The sequence below is a fragment of the Orbicella faveolata genome, unplaced genomic scaffold (assembly GCF_042242905.1).
Source record: "Orbicella faveolata isolate gen_17 unplaced genomic scaffold, um_ofav_v1 contig_47, whole genome shotgun sequence".
Taxonomy (NCBI): domain Eukaryota; kingdom Metazoa; phylum Cnidaria; class Anthozoa; order Scleractinia; family Merulinidae; genus Orbicella; species Orbicella faveolata.
This window is the reverse complement of record NW_028301577.1, coordinates 4,855,474-4,874,761: the sequence shown is the minus strand read 5'-3', so window position 1 is coordinate 4,874,761 and position 19,288 is coordinate 4,855,474. Positions and strand designations below refer to the sequence as shown.

Below are 19,288 nucleotides of genomic sequence, written 5' to 3'. Positions count from 1 at the left end.
TTTAGTACTTAGTCTTCTGTGGAATTTCGAGAAGGAGAAACTTGGAAGTCTGGGTACAAGTTGTACAACTCTCAAAACAACGTGGTTCAAACTCAAACTCGTTCAAACTTTGCTATGAGGAAGAAAGAATTAGACCAGCAACCAAACAGTTGTGAAGTCTGTAAAGATGCCTGCCATAAGTACAAATGTCCATCGTGCAGAATGAAATAGTAAGTGCTACATCAGTGTGTTAAATTTCCAAATTCCACATTGAATCGTCTCTTTGAAGCGGCTCATCTGCAGCCAGCTGTCAGCTTAGAGGCTGGCATCAAGGTTTACTTTACACTAAGCTTCGGTTAATTATGGTCTCCTCTATTTTATAGTTGCTCTCTTTCCTGTTTCAAGACACATAAAGGTAAGAAAAGGTATCTCTGGGTTTAAAATAGTTAGTAAATGATGTTTGGGCCTGCAAAAGGAAGTGATGCAATGCAATGCAAAGCAATCCAAAGCTTCCATGATAGCTCTTTTGATAACTTCTTGACGTCTGACGGTATAGTAAACTTGTTGGTGCTACTGTACATCACACTAGCTTGTGGTCAGACTTTCACTCCCAAAATTATCTGACTGGCTTCTTGGGTTGTCACTTACACAACCTTTTCTGTCTCATACATACATGTAGTATGTGGACATTCTCTCCTGTTTCTGTTATCATTCATATCCACTTATGGGATGATTTCCCAGCTGCTTCACCAGGGTCCCAGTTAGCCAGGGTATTTCAAGGTAGATCAGATGATGTGTACTAAAGGCATCAGTCAGTCGAGAGTCGAGAAATTTTCGCAGGCACACCATCGAGTGTCAATCAATACACATGAGTTGGTTGACACTCTGCGAACTACCAACTGTCAATGAAGTGTTGGTAAAGATGTTGATCAGGTGTCAATCTGCATGTAGTGTCGACTGAACATCGATTGAGATGTTGATGTGGTGTCAATCAGGATGTTGATTGAGTGTTGATCAAGGGTCGATGGAGGGAATCGATCAATACTAAACGGTGGATACCTTTAGCACACATGATCTGACTGGTTGATCCACAGCAGGCCTTCATGGTTACTCTATAGTGGCCCAGGAATATTGACTTCCCACCATACTTGTACTTAAGCCTGATTTGTCTGTATTGTGCCATTGTAGGTGACATGTGTGAAAAAGAAACAAATAGAAGAAAAGAAGAAAAAGAGGAAAATGAGAGAAGGACAAGAGCTATATCTCACTCAGTGCAAGGTTTCCAAATTGTTTCCATCACTTTAATGAAACAATTATTATAACAATACTTAAGTTTACATCTTGCTAAAAATCAGTCTTTATTCGTCAATCAAAAACACACATTTTAAAGAGTTCTGGATTCTGATTTCACAATATAATAACTCGCTGAGGGCACTCTGGGAAAGGTATGCAAAAAATCGAACCAAAAGTGAAACATGGAATCAAAGAATCGTAAATTGAACCGATCGGTCATAATCGTGATTAATCGAGAATTGTATTAATCATTACTCCACTAATCATTTCCCAAACAGGTTAAACTAAGGAAAAGGTAAAACATGGTCTATAATTTTATTAGCTGAGATCACACCACTAATTCTCTAAATATTATAATTATCAATAAGAACAATAAAATTAGATTTTTAACAGCAGGGGCAAATAGTTATACAACTATGCATGCAGCAGACAACTTGTCATGAAACAATAATATTGCTTTCAAGCTGAAAAATATAAATAAATGCTTTTCTCAAAACTAAATCACACAAATCTATGATGAGTTAACTGTATTTATATAGGTATTTACATCTGGAGTTGAAACCAACTATTCATTACTTTCTAGAAACTGAGGAGGGTGAAGTTACAGACAGTTGTTCAGATGACGATTCAGACAATGATGACAGAATCAGCAGAAATATTCTTGAAAAGCTGGGTATATATTCAACATTACATAATTGAGTTTATTACTAATATTAAAGGTTATAATTGATTATGCCCTCACTTACTGAGTCAAGCAAGAAGTACATGGCCTTGTCATAAGTAAATACATAAAACTCCAAACTTTATGACAGATATTTAAAGAAATTTGATTCTTTTCTTTCTCAGGTCATTCACAAGAATTACACAGCATGCTACACAACAGACACTTAAGGGAAATGATCAGAGAAATTGATTCTTCAGAAGACCCTGGGAAGCTTCTCAGTCAGGCCATGCAAATCCCCATTTTCACAGAGTTTGCAGATGAATGTTTAAGAATTGTAGAACCACAAGATGAAAGTTAAAAGGTGCACTGAGGCATGTGACTTGTCTGAGTGAAAGAAACAAACCCGCCTTCATTCCACACATGTCATTAGTGATACAAGTGCAATTTTACAAAAACATGAAGGAGACCATCATTTTTAATTAGAACTTACATGAGATACTAAGGAAGTACAGTTCATGTTACATGATGTAAACTTTCAATTATTAATGTGGTTTTGTTGCCATCTCATTGTAAATGTTCCTGGTATGTTGAGTCTTACAGCAGCCTGACTGGTACCAGTTTCCTGTGATCATCACGAAAGAGTACTTATAACGTGGTTGAATCCCTGATGCTATGTACTAATGTTATCATTAGGTCCCTGTGATGTTTCTACAAAGTATTGCCTGATATTTCTCAACATGTTATTGTGCACAACAAGTGACATTCTCTTCACAAATCTTGATAAAATACGAACGGTAGTAAATTCAAAATGATGTTTTAATAATGTTTCATCTCCACTGCCATTCTTTGAATCAGCTACATACCAATGCTGTTTAAGCTGTAAAATTCCACCCATGAGGTTTGCTTTGTTCTGGATGATAGCATTTTCCTCTATCACTGTCAAATTCACTTGAAAAGTAATCATTTGGTTGATGTTTAAGAGTGGCAATAATGGAACCCTTTCATGGTTGATAAACTGCAATGCCTTTGAGCCATCTTGTTCTGGAGACCTGGTAATACTGCTAACACCAACACTAAAATTTTAAAAAAAATGTGAATTAATTTTTAATACTAGCCTAGAAAATAAAGCTCTCTCTCTCTCCTCATTTGTCTTTATAAAATTTCTGAAAAAAAAAGTGACAACAGACAATCACCACAGCTTGCACTCATGTCTATTATGATCTGCAGTAGGTTAAGAATGAAAGAAGGTTAGGACCAATATAGTGAAGTTTTAGATATAATTTTTTTTTTTCGCGACTCCACTTCTACTCAGCCAAATTTACAGACAAATGTATGGAAAATTAGAAAAATTAACTGAGCATCTTCTAGCCAAGCTACATCCTTCAAACTTAGTATTTTGAACATTACGATTCACGAATTGTGTAAAATTCGATTTTGCACAAAGTTATTTGCCATCGGATTCCCATACAAGCGCTGTAATTCCTGGCAGCCTTGCCTAGGTCTATTATAATCATACACAACCTAAAGATGAGAAAAAAATTGAATGCCCCAGAAAATTGCTCAACACCTCCCCCCCCCCCCCACCCCCCCCCCCCCCCGTGCTCTGACCTTCAAAAAATTACGGTCCCTAATGCAATGTAACTGACAACAGTGGACCTTTTAACAGAGGTCACTGATTATCAGCATTTTTTCGTATTTCTCAAATAAACCAAAAAACCTCCATAGATCAATTTACCATGTCGAATTCTGTACATATGCAAAGTTTGATAAGAATCCTTTTCAAAGTCACGAAAATATGGGAAGCCAAACTTGCCAATGTAAGCGCGCCAGCGGGGCTAGCAATGCAAAGTTTGGAAATTCAAACGTGCTCCATGTTACTAAACGAAGAAGAATGTCGAACTAAAACACTGTAGAACGTCAAGTTCTTAGACGATCTTAGATCTGATGAGACTGAATTTAGAATTTTAAATTTTTGCCTGATGACAACTTTAGATTTTTCCCGGCGATTTAGGGACGAAAAATCCTCGTTGAATCCCTTCATGATACAAAGAAGGTGAGAAATTAAGGTTTTTCAACAGCGCTTTTATTACTTAAACTGTCAACCCTGCACCCTGGAATTATCGAGTTCACTTGCTCGTGTGACGTACCACAATGGATGTATCTTCAGCGGAAACAATTCGGGATCAGCCAACACGCGAAAGACATCAGACCGCTTTGCAGGTATTTCGATTTGCATCGAGTAGCTGTCCTTGACAACTGTAAGCTCTTGATAGGTTAAGTATGCAAGTACAGCCAACAAACAGGACCAGAAAATGATCTTGAACGCCATTTTGCGAGGCAATGGATTGCGTGACGGCATACTTTGGTTTCTACGCAGTGTAACCACGTGACATGAAAGCATCCATGAAAGAGATTTTGGCTAAACAGCTATGCCTGCATTTTGATCGTTTGGTTCCGCGAAATGTCAGGCGACTGACAACTCAGGCTACCCTGTATTATGGCCTAATTGATCCTTTTGATCCCGGGAACTATGGAGGTGCTCCTATGTAAAAAAGATCGGGGATGCTCGTTGAAATATTTGAATTACTAAACCCTAAAGGAGATCAATTTGGGCGTGACTGAAGCTTCAGATCTGACCCCTAAACATAACAGAATTTTTTTTTTTTTTTTTTTTTTTTTTTTTGTTGCTATTGCCGGTTTTCATGTGACATCATCATTTTCCAAAATACGAAATTACAAATCCTTCTGAAGTTTTAGTTTCATCAGATGTTAGACCCTCTAATAATTTGAAGACCGGGTTCTTCATTACGCCTGAATTTCCAAGTTTGTGCGTTGCGTGACATCAAAATGGCGGCTCGATAAGGCTCTGGAGTAAGTCAAAACAGGGGCGGATCCAGAATTTTTCTAGGAGGGGTGCACCACCCGGGAATGCTGTAACTTGCTGGTGAGGTAAACAGATTTTAAAAACGACATACGAAGAAGAAGGCTTCATCGCAGGGGGGTGGCGCACCCCTGCACCCTCCCCTAGATCCCTGCAAAAGATGAGTTATTGCTCAAGTTCTCGCCAACTAAACAGGTCTAGCTCTAGAAGAAGTATTAATGCCAATGTGTCGGAGTTCTAGAGTAGTAATAACTTTTCGTTTCAATGGCAAAACTCAATGAGAGATGTTTCTGTTACTTTACGGCCGCCATGTTTGTGTCCCTCCAAGGGGCACAAAACGTGGTGACTCCATACAAAGCTCTATAAATTTGAGTGAAATACTTTTCCGAACACGCGAATGAAAAACCGCACAGACCTAAATCTTGGCAAAGTTGTTTATATATCAATCATCTTTCATATCCCAGCTTCTTGACTTAATTTAGTGAATGCTTACGATTTTTATTGGCATGACACTGCAAACCAGCCATATCTTCGAGTGCAATCCTGAAATATAGCTGGACGTCACTGGCGTTTCGTACTCAACACCCTGAGACCAAAATTCCGTGATACACACCCCTGCGCGAAACAAGGAGTATCTCCGACCATTTCACGAGGGAGCCCCTCCTCCCTGGGGGAGGGGCTTTTAATCCCCTCTTTTTGGCACCAAATCGTAGCATTTTCTTTCTTTTCCTGTCTTCATCGTAAAAAAGATAAACTATTTTTGTAAACGTTTGAAGTTGTCTTTCAGTGGCGGTTTTAACACCTGCAAATTATCGGACGAGGCTTCTACACAGTGAGGCCTGCAGCACAGCAAGAGAAGGACGTTATGCATCAGCACGCTCAGAAATCGGCTTGCAAACAGAAGTCACACCCTAACAACAAAAACAACTATTCTTGATCTTTATGCACTCTGTATTTGATTTATAGATGTGATTCTTATAAGATGCTAAAACTGTCTCCTAAACTGTTTCAAAACCCGCCCAGGGGCACGTTTCTCGAAAGTCCCGGAAACCTTTCGGGCCTGCAAAGCCATTTTTAGTTAATCTGTGTCTAAAAACAGAGAGGTGTGCACGCCTGGAATTTCTTGTCTGAAGAGAACCTCTGTTCATATTAAGAATATGTGAATAAAAAAGCTCTGAAATCATATGGTTTGAGTTTTTGCTATGGCTCAGTTTCTGGGTGCGAAAGGTTTTCGGGATCTTCAAGAAAACGGCCCCCATCCAGATGCCCTTAAATCAAAAACTTTCTTGCATAAAAATTCTTCTCGCCTATTAAATAAATACCATCTAGTTATTTACAAGTTGAAAACGTCTATAGCTTCTGCAGCCGTTATTTGCATTTGTCACGCAATGCTTCTTATACGTCACGCAATAATCAAAGGCGTTGCCTTTAACTGCCAAAAAGGCTCTTAAAACATGAACAAACAGAAAAGAATTAATCAAGCATCATTGAGGAACAGAATAGTAATTAAACAAAACTTTTAAAGCAAACTACTTTGTAATTCATATTATGTTCATTTGAAAAGAGTCCATTGTTTAATAGTTGAGGTCATTATTAGTTAGTTTGGCAAGGTTGCAGTCAATTTTAAAATATACAAGATATTTCATACATAGCCATAAAAGAGTTTAGAAAAGTTGAGGTCATTATAAATATATCTGCGAATGTGTAAAGAAAAAGCCTTAGGCCCCGTCCACACTACGGTGGAGAAATTTGGAAACGCCAGCCTTATTTCTACGGTTAGGCATACTGTCCACACTAATCCGTCACGAAAACGAAGCTTCTTGATAACGCTGTCCAAACTGGAGGAATTTGAAAACGCCGGCTTTGGGTTTTAGTGTGGATGGAAACATTTTGAAAACGGAGCTTTTCAAAAACGATGTCGTAGTGTTAATCTTGTGATATCCCTGCCCGAGGCTTCCTCAAACACTAGTCCTTTGGTGTAGAGTGGATGGACAAATTTGATGCGTTTTCAAAACGAAAACGCCGTTTTCAAAATTTCTCTAGTGTACTTTGCACGGGGCCTAGAAAAGAATAACGCTGATGAAAACATGTCAATTCGATCTAGTCTGAAAAACGAATGTTTGAAAAGAGGTTACATTGCAGTTATCACTACTAAAACGAACGCATAATAATTATGCGTTTCGGGCGTTCACTGAGGTGGTTTATCAATTATTGTTTAACCACCTCAGTGAACTCCCGAAAACAAGCTAAACCTAGCTCACTTCTAGGCTGTCCACTCGAGACGTCCGGTTAAAGCGAGAGGGGTTTGGCCGACTGGAATAAGGAACTGGGAAAAAGCGCAAGAAACGGTAGGCGAAACGATGGCGAAGAGGCGAAAGAACCGGCGTCTTTCCGTCTAACCTTCGCCCGTTATTTTATTTCGCTTAGCTCCTCAACGTTATATAACCGAACCTCTAGAACGGTAGCTAAAAACGCAGAGTCTTGTGTGACTAAGCATTAGACCCAAACAGTTGTTCATGGTTATTTAACTGAAACTATGTTCCCGTTCTTCTATATAATTCCATCCTTCAAAACCCGTGTTCCCATTCCTTGTTTTCGTTTCATTCACCCAATGTCATACATTGCAACCACCGTCCAATGCTTAACCCATAGAGGACCCTCATTGAGCGACTTCATGTTATGTCCGAGGCGAGTCAGGAACCATTGACCGTAACAAATGGTCCACAAAAAGACGACAGGACTTCAAAATCAATATTTCCCACTTTTTGAATCTTGTTTGTTGGAGATTTAACGTTGTCCTTTTTGCTGTGTCATACATCCAAAAACTTCAATTTAGCACCAGCCGCTACAAAGGGATCTTGCCACATTTTTCGTAAATCACCCTACAGAAACAAAAGAGCATTTTAGACTTTCTAGTTTCTCTGCAGGGAGAAGCGCTATCTTCACTTTTCGTCTTCTCATTTAGCGCCCACAGGAAACTAAGGGTGCGTTCCTTTGGGGCGATCCGGATCCGGATCCGGATCAGTGATCCAAGATCACTCAGATCATGGTGCATCAAAGGAACCAACGAATCCACTCTGGTCACGGATTCGTTGGTTCCTTTGATGCACTATGATCCGAGTGATCTTGGATCACTGATCCTGATCCAGATCGTCCCAAAGGAACGCACCCTAAATTGACATCTTGAGAGAACACTTTCTAGTCCCAGGTTTCCATTGTACGATATTGTATGTGAAGTGTGAAGACACTCTTTCTTGACTAATCACCCAGGAGGCTGGGAAATTAACTTTAACCAATACATTTTGCGCCAAAATACAACAGGCAAATGTTTTTTAATCTTGTATAAAATAACCGTGCACTTCTTAAATTAAATCTAAATATCACGCAACCTTGTCACGTTACGTGACATAAACAGCGCGTGACGAAGTAAATGGTAAGACGTAATAACACAAGACAAGGACTATACCTTCAAATAAGCCATGACTAGGATGGGTAGAAGCGTAAACGGTACAAGGTACAGTAGCGCTGGTTGGGCGGCTTTGTACACCTCGGATGCAACAGTGGCTGTCACTAATCCTGATTGACAGGAAGGAAACAAACAATCAAACACAAGAACTTGCAGCTAATGTAGTGCCAGAGGCGACCTGCAGAATCTACTTGTGCAAGGGACCTGTGGAATGGGTCATTTCCAAGTTGCCTTTTGCCTCTGTGTTAAAACGAGTCTTCGTGCGAAACCATTCATATGACTTCCGCCTACAGGTTCATTTTCATGCAAATCAAACTCATTTTCATACGAAAGGTTTGGCATGAAGACTCGTTTTGAAACAGAGGCACAAGGTAAATCGGAAATGGCCTATTTCTCTCCATATGGCTCCCATTAAAGTTCTGGTGTTCAACATTAGAGCTCTTAGACTCGTAATTGAGCAGTACGATTTTCGGTTGCCATTAAGTAAGGATGGTTAGAGAAACCACTGGGTCACCAGTGAAAAAACCTAATGCAATCAAAGGTTTGGACCAATTCCATCATACTTGAACAAAAACATTTTTGGTTATGAGGGACTTACATAATGATTTGACATCTGAATCAAATATGAGATGCAACTCACCTACAATATATCCAATAAGAGAGCAATGAAAATAAGTTATCTTGGATTGTTCAGTATCAGCTGCTACTGCTGCTTGTTTCTTGTACCTATCGTATCTCAGAACAAAACATAGGAGAAGTCCTGGCATGACCTACAAGAAAAGAAACAGGATAATTCATAACAGTGAGAACATGAAGGGGTACGACCTCGTTCCCAGGGTCTCCATCTCCCTGCCCCCAAGAGCAGGGAGAGAGAGACCTAGGGTTGAGAAGGTACCCCAACTGAGAACAATTCAGATTTCAAAATGTGAAAAAAATCCTTCAACTTGAAAAATATAATATTATGAATTCTCTTCATGCTATAGTCCAGTAATGGCCCTCTCTCTGTCACACAGTGAGTAGAGGGCCAGTGCTACTACAAATGCAGAGAATTCAAGATTTCAAGAAGATTCTACTTTTAGTTGATCTTGGAAGCAGTATCCAATGGAGCAAGAGTAAGATATCTGTTTGTACGATTTTAATAAGAATAGAGTTGTAGACATGTGCAGTGATGACAAACAGACAATGATGATGGCATATACTCACTATATCTCCAAGCCCTAACATAGAAAATCTGCCTCTGTCTTGCATGCTGAAAACAAATTGTCATTTAAAATCAGACATTATTATCAATAGTGACTCGAGAGCTAACTTGACGGTTAGGGAGATGTGATCAGTCACTGTCAGACAGTAATCTTTGAGAGTAAAAGGTACTCATACTACAACTTTGTGAACTCTATGGATCCATTCTTATCTTTTTGTACCAAAATCAACAATCAATCTTCTATAGATCTATCAGGAACACTTAATTCCTCAAGGATCAGAAGAATTATCAGCTGCTTTGTTCTATACATTTGAAAAATCTTAGTGTGTCTGTAAAAGAGAGATTGCTCTTACTATCTTCCCTTTGACTCTTAGTCACTGAGTGACATAGAGGTCTATCCAGAGGTGGAGATGTTCTACAGAAGAACAAAGGCTACATCTTCTACCCACAACTTACTTAAATTCTAAGATGCCAATGATTCATATAAAGACCACGAGTGATGGTCTCTGGTTTGGAATCAACCTCTAACTCCACATAATAATTTATACTTAATATTTACCACTTGTAACGGAGCTACATGTAGACATGTTATTCATTGCCAAATGTAACATAATCACAATGTACTCACCTTGGAAAAACCAATTTTCCTGGAAGAGATATTTGAGGAGAGATATTTCCCATGGAATTCATTTTCAATTTATTTGCCATAATCGAGACCTGAAAAACATAATACAATTTACAGAAATCAGGGAGTGAATTCCACATGTGGTTGAGCAAAATAGTTCACACAATAACAAAGAGTTGCTACAAAAAACACTTCACTTCTCAAAATAAACTAACCTCAAGTGCGACAAATGACCTAGTTTGGGCAATGCTTTTATAATCCCTCAGTTTGTTTTAACATATATGTCAAATACCTGTCCAGACCAATATACTTACAGGGTTAGATGCTTGCTGTGTGGCCACTTGAACCATAACATTAGCTTTAAATATGTAACTTGAAAAGAATACCTACAATGTCATTAGTAACACACCCTTTAGTACATCATGGCAACTCAAGAAGCAAATCATTTATACTCGCGCTAGGAACTGCAATTACATCTTCAATCAACTTTGCTGTAAATATTCACCAGATTGACTGCAATTATAACATTTACAATAGTCTAGCCTATCTCAGACTTGCAGCTTGCGGGAAAAACACAACAATGACAGGCAACTGGAGGAGGAAGGAAGTCAGTTTTCTCTTCTCATGACTTCTCCATCAAACATATATGTATATTATTTCTCACAGGTCCGAGGCCTCAAAAACAAGAGACTAACAAAATTTCATTATGACATCATTGGTGATTGAAGTAATTGTCAGGTACACATGTGGCTATGCACTGTTTAAACATGATAATGTATTTTTAAAACCAGATTATTTTTGCTATAAAAACACGTTTACTTACCCAAAACACATCATACACTAAAAGGCCAATTAACAGCAAAGTTGAGACTTTAAGGCTTGGTAAACGGATATAGGCAATCATGGAAATACACAGTCCCATAGCTAGGGCTGAAAGATAAATACAGAAAATTATTATATCTCGTACTGATTTGTGTGTACAATAAATACATATATTTAACAGTCTACAGGTGGTTCACAAGCCATCCTTATTGCAGTAGGCTGATACAAAGTCCTTATTAAGAGGGGGGAGAGTATGCGAGCTGCAATGGCAAGATAAAAGGCTCAGTGTGGCACGGTGGGGTTTGAGATGTTTAATTACTGTCATTTTAAAGTTGATCATGAGCAAGACTACAGTGTAGCCATTGTCAAGTGGCATTGTTGTTGTTGTTGAATGTTTATAGTGGTTGATGTGCTTAGCTCCAACTAGCTAGTTCATATGCATGCCACTTAAACTGAAAGAAAAAAATATTTCAAATTATTCTAGGCTTGAAAATCCCAACCAGTGGAAGGCAGACCAGTTGGCTAATTTACAAGCCTGACCAAGGAGTTGAACTACTATAGGGTCTACCAGGCCTAAACAACTCCAGCTTAGTGGTGAGAGCAGAACCTGAACCCACGACCTCTGGATGTCAAGGCAGGGGCCCTAACCACTCTGCCATGCCGCCTCCATATTGTGCTCTTAGACCTTCTGACTAGATTAGTCATTTTTGGGGGGGAGGGGGGGAGGCAGGAGTTAGCAGGACAATTTGTGCTGTAGGTTTCAGTTAGCTATATTGCATAAACATACCATCCATCAGCACCCAGTGTCCAGTGACAATCCAAACCATAACTAATGCTGCTGAACATACAAGTGACATGGCCTCTGCTGGTGTGAATCGGCCACAGAAGCCTAAGTTGATTCTGTGGTGAAGTTGAAAATAATAATTACCAAACACCAGCCTTAACTGCAAACAGTCTTTCTTTTTGCACACATGCATGCATAATCAATTCACTCTTGGGAGAAACAGATCAAAGATTCAGCTGCAAAAATTCCACACTGTTAATATGATGGCACCACAGAAAATACAATGTCCATACTCACTTTTGATTATTACTACTAAAGCAAGGTCTTGTAAGAAACTGGCAAATGGGTAGGAGAACAAAAGAGAAAGCCACCATAGCTAAAACTGAAACACAATCAAATTATGTTTTTTAGTCTTGTGTAAAATAATAATGCCAGATTTAAAATACAAATAAAGCTGTTTAAATAAATGCCTTTGTGGTAAAGAAACCAGGGGAAAATATAATATTATCTGAGGATTTTCAGCATCTCTGGTGCAATGTTTAAGTATTTTAGGTAGGCTCCACCTTTCCCTAGCATGGTACATAAAACATGGGATTGGTTATATGATTCTAAAGAAGAAACTTTCTGGGGTAGCTAGCCGACTCTAGCATGAGAATTTCTAAGCTTTCTTGAAAAGTGATTGCAGTGTTAAATATTATTAACTAAAACATTATTTTATTTCAGTTTGCTTTTTAACATTTGCTGCAGCACAGTTGCTGATGGTCAGGATTTTTCTTTTTCTTCACTTTGTGATCTTGAAAAGTCTGACAGGTCATCAGTGATCATGAAAGCGTGTAACCCAGATCCACACACTACTACATGAACAGTGTACTCTTCTGGGATAGAATACTAACAAGGCCTTCATCCTTTGGTATTCTGTCAGTTTAGATACAAAAAAAAAAATAATTAATTAGAATGATTTCACTCACCAGCAGTACAAAGTGCAAAGAAAAACTGAAGTGTATCAAAGAAGAAGAACATCACTAGGAGTGAGAATGAGGCACCAACAGGAAGAAACACAGCTTGAGCTGTGTTGATGGTTTGAAACCCTAAACAAATTATAGGGAAAGAAATCAATTAAACAAAACAAAATCACTCTAGGTTGCAAAATGCTTCAATTCCATACAGTGGAACCCCGCCTTATGGCCACCCCCAATAATACAGCCACCTCCTCTACGTGGCTACTTAATTCTGGCCCAAACAAAAGCTCAGTCAGTCATTTTCTTATTTAATGAAATCCTTAAATATGGCCACCCCATTACTGTGGCCAAATTGTTACGGACCAATGGTGACCAAATCAACAAGGTTCCACTGTATTTGTAATTTTCAGAACACAATGATGAAAAAAAGCCAAGTCCACATCTACAGGTACAATATCTGGACAGCAGGATTCAAAGTTACAATAAGACTCTTTGTTAGATGCATTTATAAAAAAAATGATTTTCAATTTAACAGACATGCTTCTGCAGAAACGTCTGCCTTCTTCAATGCAAATGTCACAGGAGATGTAAATTTAGTCATATCAAATAACTCTGCTTGCTTCTAATTGTGTTAATCTAAGGTAAGTTAAGATTCAATTGTGGGATTAATATGCGGCATAAGAAAAAAGTATTAACCAACATTAAAATATACAATTCTGTAAGTATCTCATGATAAATCAAATTTTTAGTTACCATCCATTAGTCTCGCAAAAGGCGAATCATTTTGGTTTGTCTGCTCTTCATCTGGATCTTCTGACCCACTAAATGTTGCATCCAATCCTAAGGCCCTGAAGTAACAAAAAACACAATATAAATTATTTTAATGTATACTGTTTTGCCCATTTGACAAATTTGAATCACTGTCAATGAAATCTTATTAGAAATACAATCCCAGTCAAAAGAAGGTGTTGTGAAAAAAAGCCAATTTCTTATCACTAGGTGTTACAAAATATTCAATAATTTTCTTTTAAGTTAGGTTTTGAGCCCTCCCTTCCCTCACACAATGTTGCCATGGACCAGTGCAATTGAAATACCACCAGTAAAGCCCACAGAGATCAACACTGAATGGGAGGAAGGGGGTGTAGGAGAGCGATTATGTTATGCGTGACTGAAAAACATTATTCTCTCTCCACAACCGCCAACAAATTTGACCACGATTGTAGGTTTAATTTAAGACGGCTTACTCCAGTTTTAATGGAGTATAATCTGAGCATACCTTAAAACCCTTTTGAAAAATGTACCAACTGAAGATGTTTTTGCTTTGTCAAATTACTGTTGTCAATAAATGGCCAAAATGAAGGATTGTGTGCCTGAGGACCGGGCACTAGTAGGTTTTAATTAATGATGTTTTTCTCAAAAGCTTCACATGATGACCCCACCTCTCAATTTGAGGAATTATAAACTGGCTCTGATTAAGCATTACTGCAAAGTAAAATAACATTCTGTACAACAGATTGTTTGCAAACCAAAATTATGTGAAATTTTGCTTATAATTTTCAAAAATAGCTCAAAATCTTGTTTCAAACACTTTGGCTATAATGCAATTCACCCCCTCAAAAAAATTGTGAAAATTTCCTCATAGATGTATTGTAGGTTTTCGAGCAATTTTGGATCAAAGAAGGCTTTCACAACCTTGTGCAAGAATTGAACTAAGTGCCACTTATTGTACATGCTCATCTGATGCCACAAATTGCATGCTAGAAAGCAAGTTAGAGTAAAATAGAACTCTTTTATTGGTTGTTTATTACCCTTTTTTGTCATATTTTAAAGGTCCTAGCTAGGCTTACATACATGTTCAAAAGCAGTTTGAAATTATCGATACGTAAACCAAAGTTGTTTAATGCGACTTAAGTACTGGAGCTACTGCTTTTGTTTCTTCTTAGGCTTACATGTACAGCAATTGCATTATTTTCGCCCACGTTACTAAAACCTAACCCTTGATGTCTGGTAGACAATCCTACCATGTGCAACTGAGTCCCAAAAAAAAACAGTAGTAAGAAACTTAAATCAAACATCTGACTTCAAAAAAAAAACATCAAATGAATTTACATCCAGGTTTCATTCAAATTATAAATTCCTCAAGGTGAACCATTGTATTTCTGACAGAAGACAACACTCACACATAACAAGGAGCTGGACATATGGACAGCAGGACTTCTTTACCATGTGTTACAGCTCTTATTGCATTGCTGTAACACCTTCTGATAACATCCCTCACAGATGTTGTGAGGGGACCTACACCTTCAGCAGAGAAACTGATTTGTGAATATCGCTTTGCTGCAATGACTTGTGCTCAACGAATATTGAATATAAAGAAAACTACTGAGATTCCATTATTTGAACACCCCTCATAAAGAAATAATTTACAAAGAAACATCCTGAGCTGGTGTGAGGACATAATTGTTTGCCACCTGAGATAAGTGTTGGACAATATTTAATATTCTGTTATGTTACTAGTACAAAAAGAAACTTGTACTTGGATAGATGGAGATCCATGTCAGGAGGAGCTTACAACTTACCTTGCTCACAAGTCATAAAAAATTCATCAGGCTTAAAGGGGAATTTTTTCGTTCAATCAGTTATGCTGTATTTTACATGTATATTAGATGCTAATGTTAAAATTAAAGACAATACTGCACGAAACTGACATTGGCGATTGTAGATGAAAACTGATAATATCGAAAATTCAGGTTTATTATGTAACTCATATTTCGTTGCATGAAAATAAATCAAAAAGCAAAAGGCTCTATAGGACTAATCGCAGAAAAATATTGAAATTGCCAACGACGATGGAATCGAATGTCAATTATGATTCAATAAAATATTGAAAACAGAAAATCAGTTCTCCTTTCGGGGAACAATGATAGTTTTAACTTAGAATGCAATCTCTAACACATTTTAGATCCGGTTTCATTTAGCTGGTCACATTCTGTAAAACAACCTAGAGCGTGTCTTTTGGAGACAAAAACAGGTCACGCACATCAGAAAGCTCATGCACGTTCATCAAAGGAAATCGAAAGAAAAACACACCTGAAGCTGCCGTACACGATCAGGAAAATTGAAATAACAATGGTCAGCAATCTGGAACTGTCAGCAAACGAGTAGATCCTGGAAAAGAAACAAAATTTACGATGGAACCAGACACACGTGTGAACAGCGTTGGAGGAATTTATTGTTGTATTGTTTGAAGGTCACAGAATTTCAATTCACCCACATCAAATACAGTATCACATTTTAAGATCGTACCATTGTGGCTCTTCTATTTGCTCCATGTTAGCTTCACGGGAAATTCAGCTGTTCATCGCTTGCGGAGAAAGGCTTCCACCGTGTTCTCACTAACCCTTCGAAGAGTCGATCTGAAAGACTGGTCGCATGAAAGAGACATGTTAGCTTTCCTCACAAGATCGATCGCCCAATGCCAGGGTCCGTCAAACATTCGGCATTGAATAAACGATGAATTTACCGCAAAAATGATTGTTTACCCTTGGCGAAGAGCTTATTTCCACACTGCAGTTTCAAGAAGGGTGTTTCTCACACTTCAATATCTGCGTTCAAGGCCTTTTTTTAACCCCACAACAAGACCTGGCATGAAGTGAGATGAGATATTTCTTCTGGTGTTGTTATTTATTGAGTATTGCAAAGGAGGTCGGGTAATCCGGCTCCAGTCCCCTTTGGGGATATGGAAAATCTATTGTCCACTGAAAAGAGAATAAAATACTCTTTCATTTAGATATTGTGCTTTGTTCTCTTTTCCAAACGAAGGAAAAAGGCCATGGCAACAATATATCACAAGAGAGACAATATGTCATGCTCTTTTCTTGTTTTATCGGTAAAAAGACAACGTGGAGGTAGGTGTGAAAAAAGGAGATTCATAAAAATAAAACAACACAAAAAGTTCCAAGGGATTTACTTGATATTGAGGAGCTTTATTCCCAGCCATTTGCCAATCTATTGTTTAATTATGAATTTATTAAAGAACTTGAAAAGATATCTTGTGGTTTAGCCTTACACAATAACCATTAGCGATCCACGAATCAGCGTTTGTCACCCCAGGTAGTAGCTGCCGACCTGAGTGATTTTTTAAGTTACGGGCAAAAAAGTCTTAAAAAGCTAAAGAACGCAATGAAGTGTGAAAATAGGCTTTTCGGCTGGAAAAGCACTTTTCTAAAACAAAGGTCAACTTTCCGGTTGAGGAGGCCGGAATCTGTTTCGGCAGATAAAAGCTTCGGAGAGCAATAGAACAGACAGAACGCGCCCCCATCTGTAGAGTTTAATCTCATTTGTCAGGTCCTATATCTAGACTTATTCAATTCGCCATTTCCACATCCTCCATAATACGCCTTGTTTGCCCCCCAAAATTCTTCATAACCTTTGTTTCCCATTTCTCCTGGGTATTACAGTGGTCCCAAGAAAAACTGAAGACAATGCTTATGCAAAATTTTAGGGGGCAAACAAGGTTCATTACGGGGGATTTTGAAATGGCGAATAAGAAACCTATCGTATTTTCCAATGAATTGGTCATGATGCTACTGTAAGGTGGGAAAAGCGAGATGGTCAAATGCCCCTAGATACTTTTGTGGGGGTGGAAGGCTAATGTCCGACCCCCCCCCCCCTCCCCAGGTGGACAGTGTGGGAAAATACCCCACTATTGCCCGGAAAGGATAGGAACACCTGGAATTGACTACAATTCAATACAATAGAAATTTATTGCGTAAGACGCTTAGCTAGGAGGTGTGACATTGTATGAAATGTAAAATGACACGCCAACTAATTTACAGGTATTTCACATAAATGACCGATGCATTACAACTTCACGTGAGATAGTTCTCACCACAAGGCGTTGCGCCGTGATATTGAGTAAGAGAAGTGGTACCATGGTTATTGAACATCCACTTAACTGCTTACTGTTGTCATTTCTATGTTTAGGAATATCGAGAAATTCTCCCTTCATTGAGTGGTCGAGAAGTGACGGTCATTGACGAAATAAGGAAGCGTGTAGCGTAAAACACAAGCCGTGAGTCAGCGCTTTCGTCACTTCCTGCGTAGCAGGTAATATTATCGCGTGACAAGTGGAGAGGTGTGCGATCGGGAGATCAGAGGAGAGGATTTCACACACGCGTTATGTAGCACTAGCCTATGTACCTTTGCTGTTTTCTGTTGTCTGTGCGAAGAACAAACATGCGCACATTTTGAAAACTTTTGCATCTTGGTCATTATTTCGTCTGATATTATTGTGTGATTATATTACGTTTGTTATATCAATGCCTGTAGTTGATTGAAGCATGCCGTACAGTGAAAAAAAAAAACGTACTAAACTTGAGGCTATAAATTCCTAATTAGTTTTATGATAACAGAAAATCGCTCTTATTTTTAAAGAAATTCAGTGGACTGTTTTCATCCTGAACTAGTCTAATTCAGCGTATACGTACATAGACATGGCAAAATGCTTTGTATACTAGTCTTTTCATAACAAAAGCCGCTATACATACTTTTTCCTTACTGCAATCATGTTGACTGTTCTTCGTGTGTGGCTGATATCGTAGCGTTAATATTGACATGCCCAAGAGAAAATGGTTCATTTGCGTAAATGGCACGTGAGAAGAGAACAACGTTTGGCGTGGAACGCCGATGATTGTCAAAAACATCACGAGCATTCAAACGTCTTTTTTTTTCTTTTTTTTTTTTCAGCCTCTATCATGCCCGAAGCTATCTATTTATTTAAAGTTATTTTGATTGTATTCGATGTTTGACAGTTTTTTTTTATACATTTATGGAGCGAATATTCCAAGTTCAAGTGCTAACAACTGTATTGGTGTAAAATAGTTTCAGAGAAGCTTTTCACTGCCAACAGGCGCTCAAAAGAAATAACTTCCGGTGCCAAAAATAGCATATTGACGTATTTAGGGAATCGTCATTTAAATTTGGAACTTCAAATATACATGGCAAGCCACAGGCCTTAGCAACCGAAATATGGAGGATAATTCGTCGCCCAACTGACCAGAAGGCTATTGTCTGAGGCTTCTGTCTGAGGCGTAGACCGTTGGCAGTTTAACGCGACCATATGAACACCCTTTAATAGTTTCCCACTAGCCTCGTCCAGGCTTTCGGAACGAAATAATGAGAGAGAGGCTTGGTGCGAGGAAAAACTTCTCCCCTATTTTCATCCCTCTGAACTAAACCGCTAATTCAGTGCAAACATAGACATGGCAAAACATTTCCTACACTAGTCTTTTTTTGAATAATAAAAGCTTCCATATACTTTTTCCATACGTCAATGATTGGCGTGTCTCCATGTAAGGCTGATATATCTGATAGATATCATAGCATTAATATTGATTTGCCTAAGAACTAAAATAGTTCTAAATTTAGCTATAGTGTGAAGCGATAGTCTCTCGGTGTGAAGCGATTACTATAAAAAATAATAAGTAAATATCTTGCTGCAGTTAATTTGACCGCTTTCTAGCGAAAACGCCTATCATACACGAAACTATCTGTTCATTTTGAAAATAAGTTATTTTCATTGTATTAGCTGGGTTTTTATTTTTAATTTTTAT

At 38.3% G+C, this 19,288-nt stretch overlaps 3 protein-coding genes across 3 annotated transcripts; 1 reads left to right on the top strand and 2 right to left on the bottom strand.

Moving 5' to 3' along the window:
- Positions 1 to 18: 18 nt before the first annotated feature.
- Positions 19 to 3,081, top strand: LOC110066750 (zinc finger HIT domain-containing protein 3-like). Its single transcript, XM_020773994.2, has 5 exons — positions 19 to 209; positions 363 to 394; positions 1,168 to 1,257; positions 1,856 to 1,945; positions 2,119 to 3,081. The coding sequence occupies exons 1-5, from the start codon at positions 115 to 117 to the stop codon at positions 2,292 to 2,294; spliced, it is 483 nt and encodes a 160-aa protein (XP_020629653.2). The 5' UTR covers positions 19 to 114; the 3' UTR covers positions 2,295 to 3,081.
- Positions 1,254 to 4,352, bottom strand: LOC110066739 (uncharacterized). The gene is made up of 2 exons (XM_020773985.2): positions 4,084 to 4,352; positions 1,254 to 3,009 (listed from the first exon to the last, which is right to left on the bottom strand). The coding sequence occupies exons 1-2, from the start codon at positions 4,335 to 4,337 to the stop codon at positions 2,607 to 2,609; spliced, it is 657 nt and encodes a 218-aa protein (XP_020629644.2). The 5' UTR covers positions 4,338 to 4,352; the 3' UTR covers positions 1,254 to 2,606.
- Positions 4,353 to 5,747: 1,395 nt separating this feature from the next.
- LOC110066335 (signal peptide peptidase-like 3) lies at positions 5,748 to 16,366 on the bottom strand. The gene is made up of 14 exons (XM_020773560.2): positions 16,217 to 16,366; positions 15,981 to 16,098; positions 15,765 to 15,842; positions 13,428 to 13,522; positions 12,684 to 12,803; positions 12,013 to 12,097; positions 11,719 to 11,831; positions 10,933 to 11,039; positions 10,424 to 10,495; positions 10,113 to 10,201; positions 9,487 to 9,532; positions 8,924 to 9,053; positions 8,284 to 8,393; positions 5,748 to 7,699 (listed from the first exon to the last, which is right to left on the bottom strand). Exons 2-14 carry the CDS (start codon positions 16,004 to 16,006, stop codon positions 7,628 to 7,630), a joined length of 1,143 nt encoding a protein of 380 aa, XP_020629219.1. The 5' UTR covers positions 16,007 to 16,098; positions 16,217 to 16,366; the 3' UTR covers positions 5,748 to 7,627.
- Positions 16,367 to 19,288: the final 2,922 nt, after the last annotated feature.

What these genes read in the sequence shown, in the direction of transcription:
- LOC110066750 (XM_020773994.2), top strand. Translation starts at nt 115, where the DNA reads ATGAGGAAGAAAGAATTAGACCAGCAACCAAACAGTTGTGAAGTCTGT. An exon ending in CTGTTTCAAGACACATAAAG is followed by an intron (nt 395 to 1,167) that starts GTAAGAAAAGGT and finishes GTGCCATTGTAG; the next exon opens with GTGACATGTGTGAAAAAGAA. An exon ending in AAATATTCTTGAAAAGCTGG is followed by an intron (nt 1,946 to 2,118) that starts GTATATATTCAA and finishes TTTCTTTCTCAG; the next exon opens with GTCATTCACAAGAATTACAC.
- LOC110066739 (XM_020773985.2), bottom strand. Translation starts at nt 4,337, where the DNA reads ATGCTTTCATGTCACGTGGTTACACTGCGTAGAAACCAAAGTATGCCG. An exon ending in CTGAAGATACATCCATTGTG is followed by an intron (nt 3,010 to 4,083) that starts GTACGTCACACG and finishes TTAAAATTTTAG; the next exon opens with TGTTGGTGTTAGCAGTATTA.
- LOC110066335 (XM_020773560.2), bottom strand. Translation starts at nt 16,006, where the DNA reads ATGGAGCAAATAGAAGAGCCACAATG. An exon ending in TTTAGTAGTAATAATCAAAA is followed by an intron (nt 11,832 to 12,012) that starts GTGAGTATGGAC and finishes ACTTCACCACAG; the next exon opens with AATCAACTTAGGCTTCTGTG. An exon ending in GGAAAATTGGTTTTTCCAAG is followed by an intron (nt 9,533 to 10,112) that starts GTGAGTACATTG and finishes ATTTGTTTTCAG; the next exon opens with CATGCAAGACAGAGGCAGAT.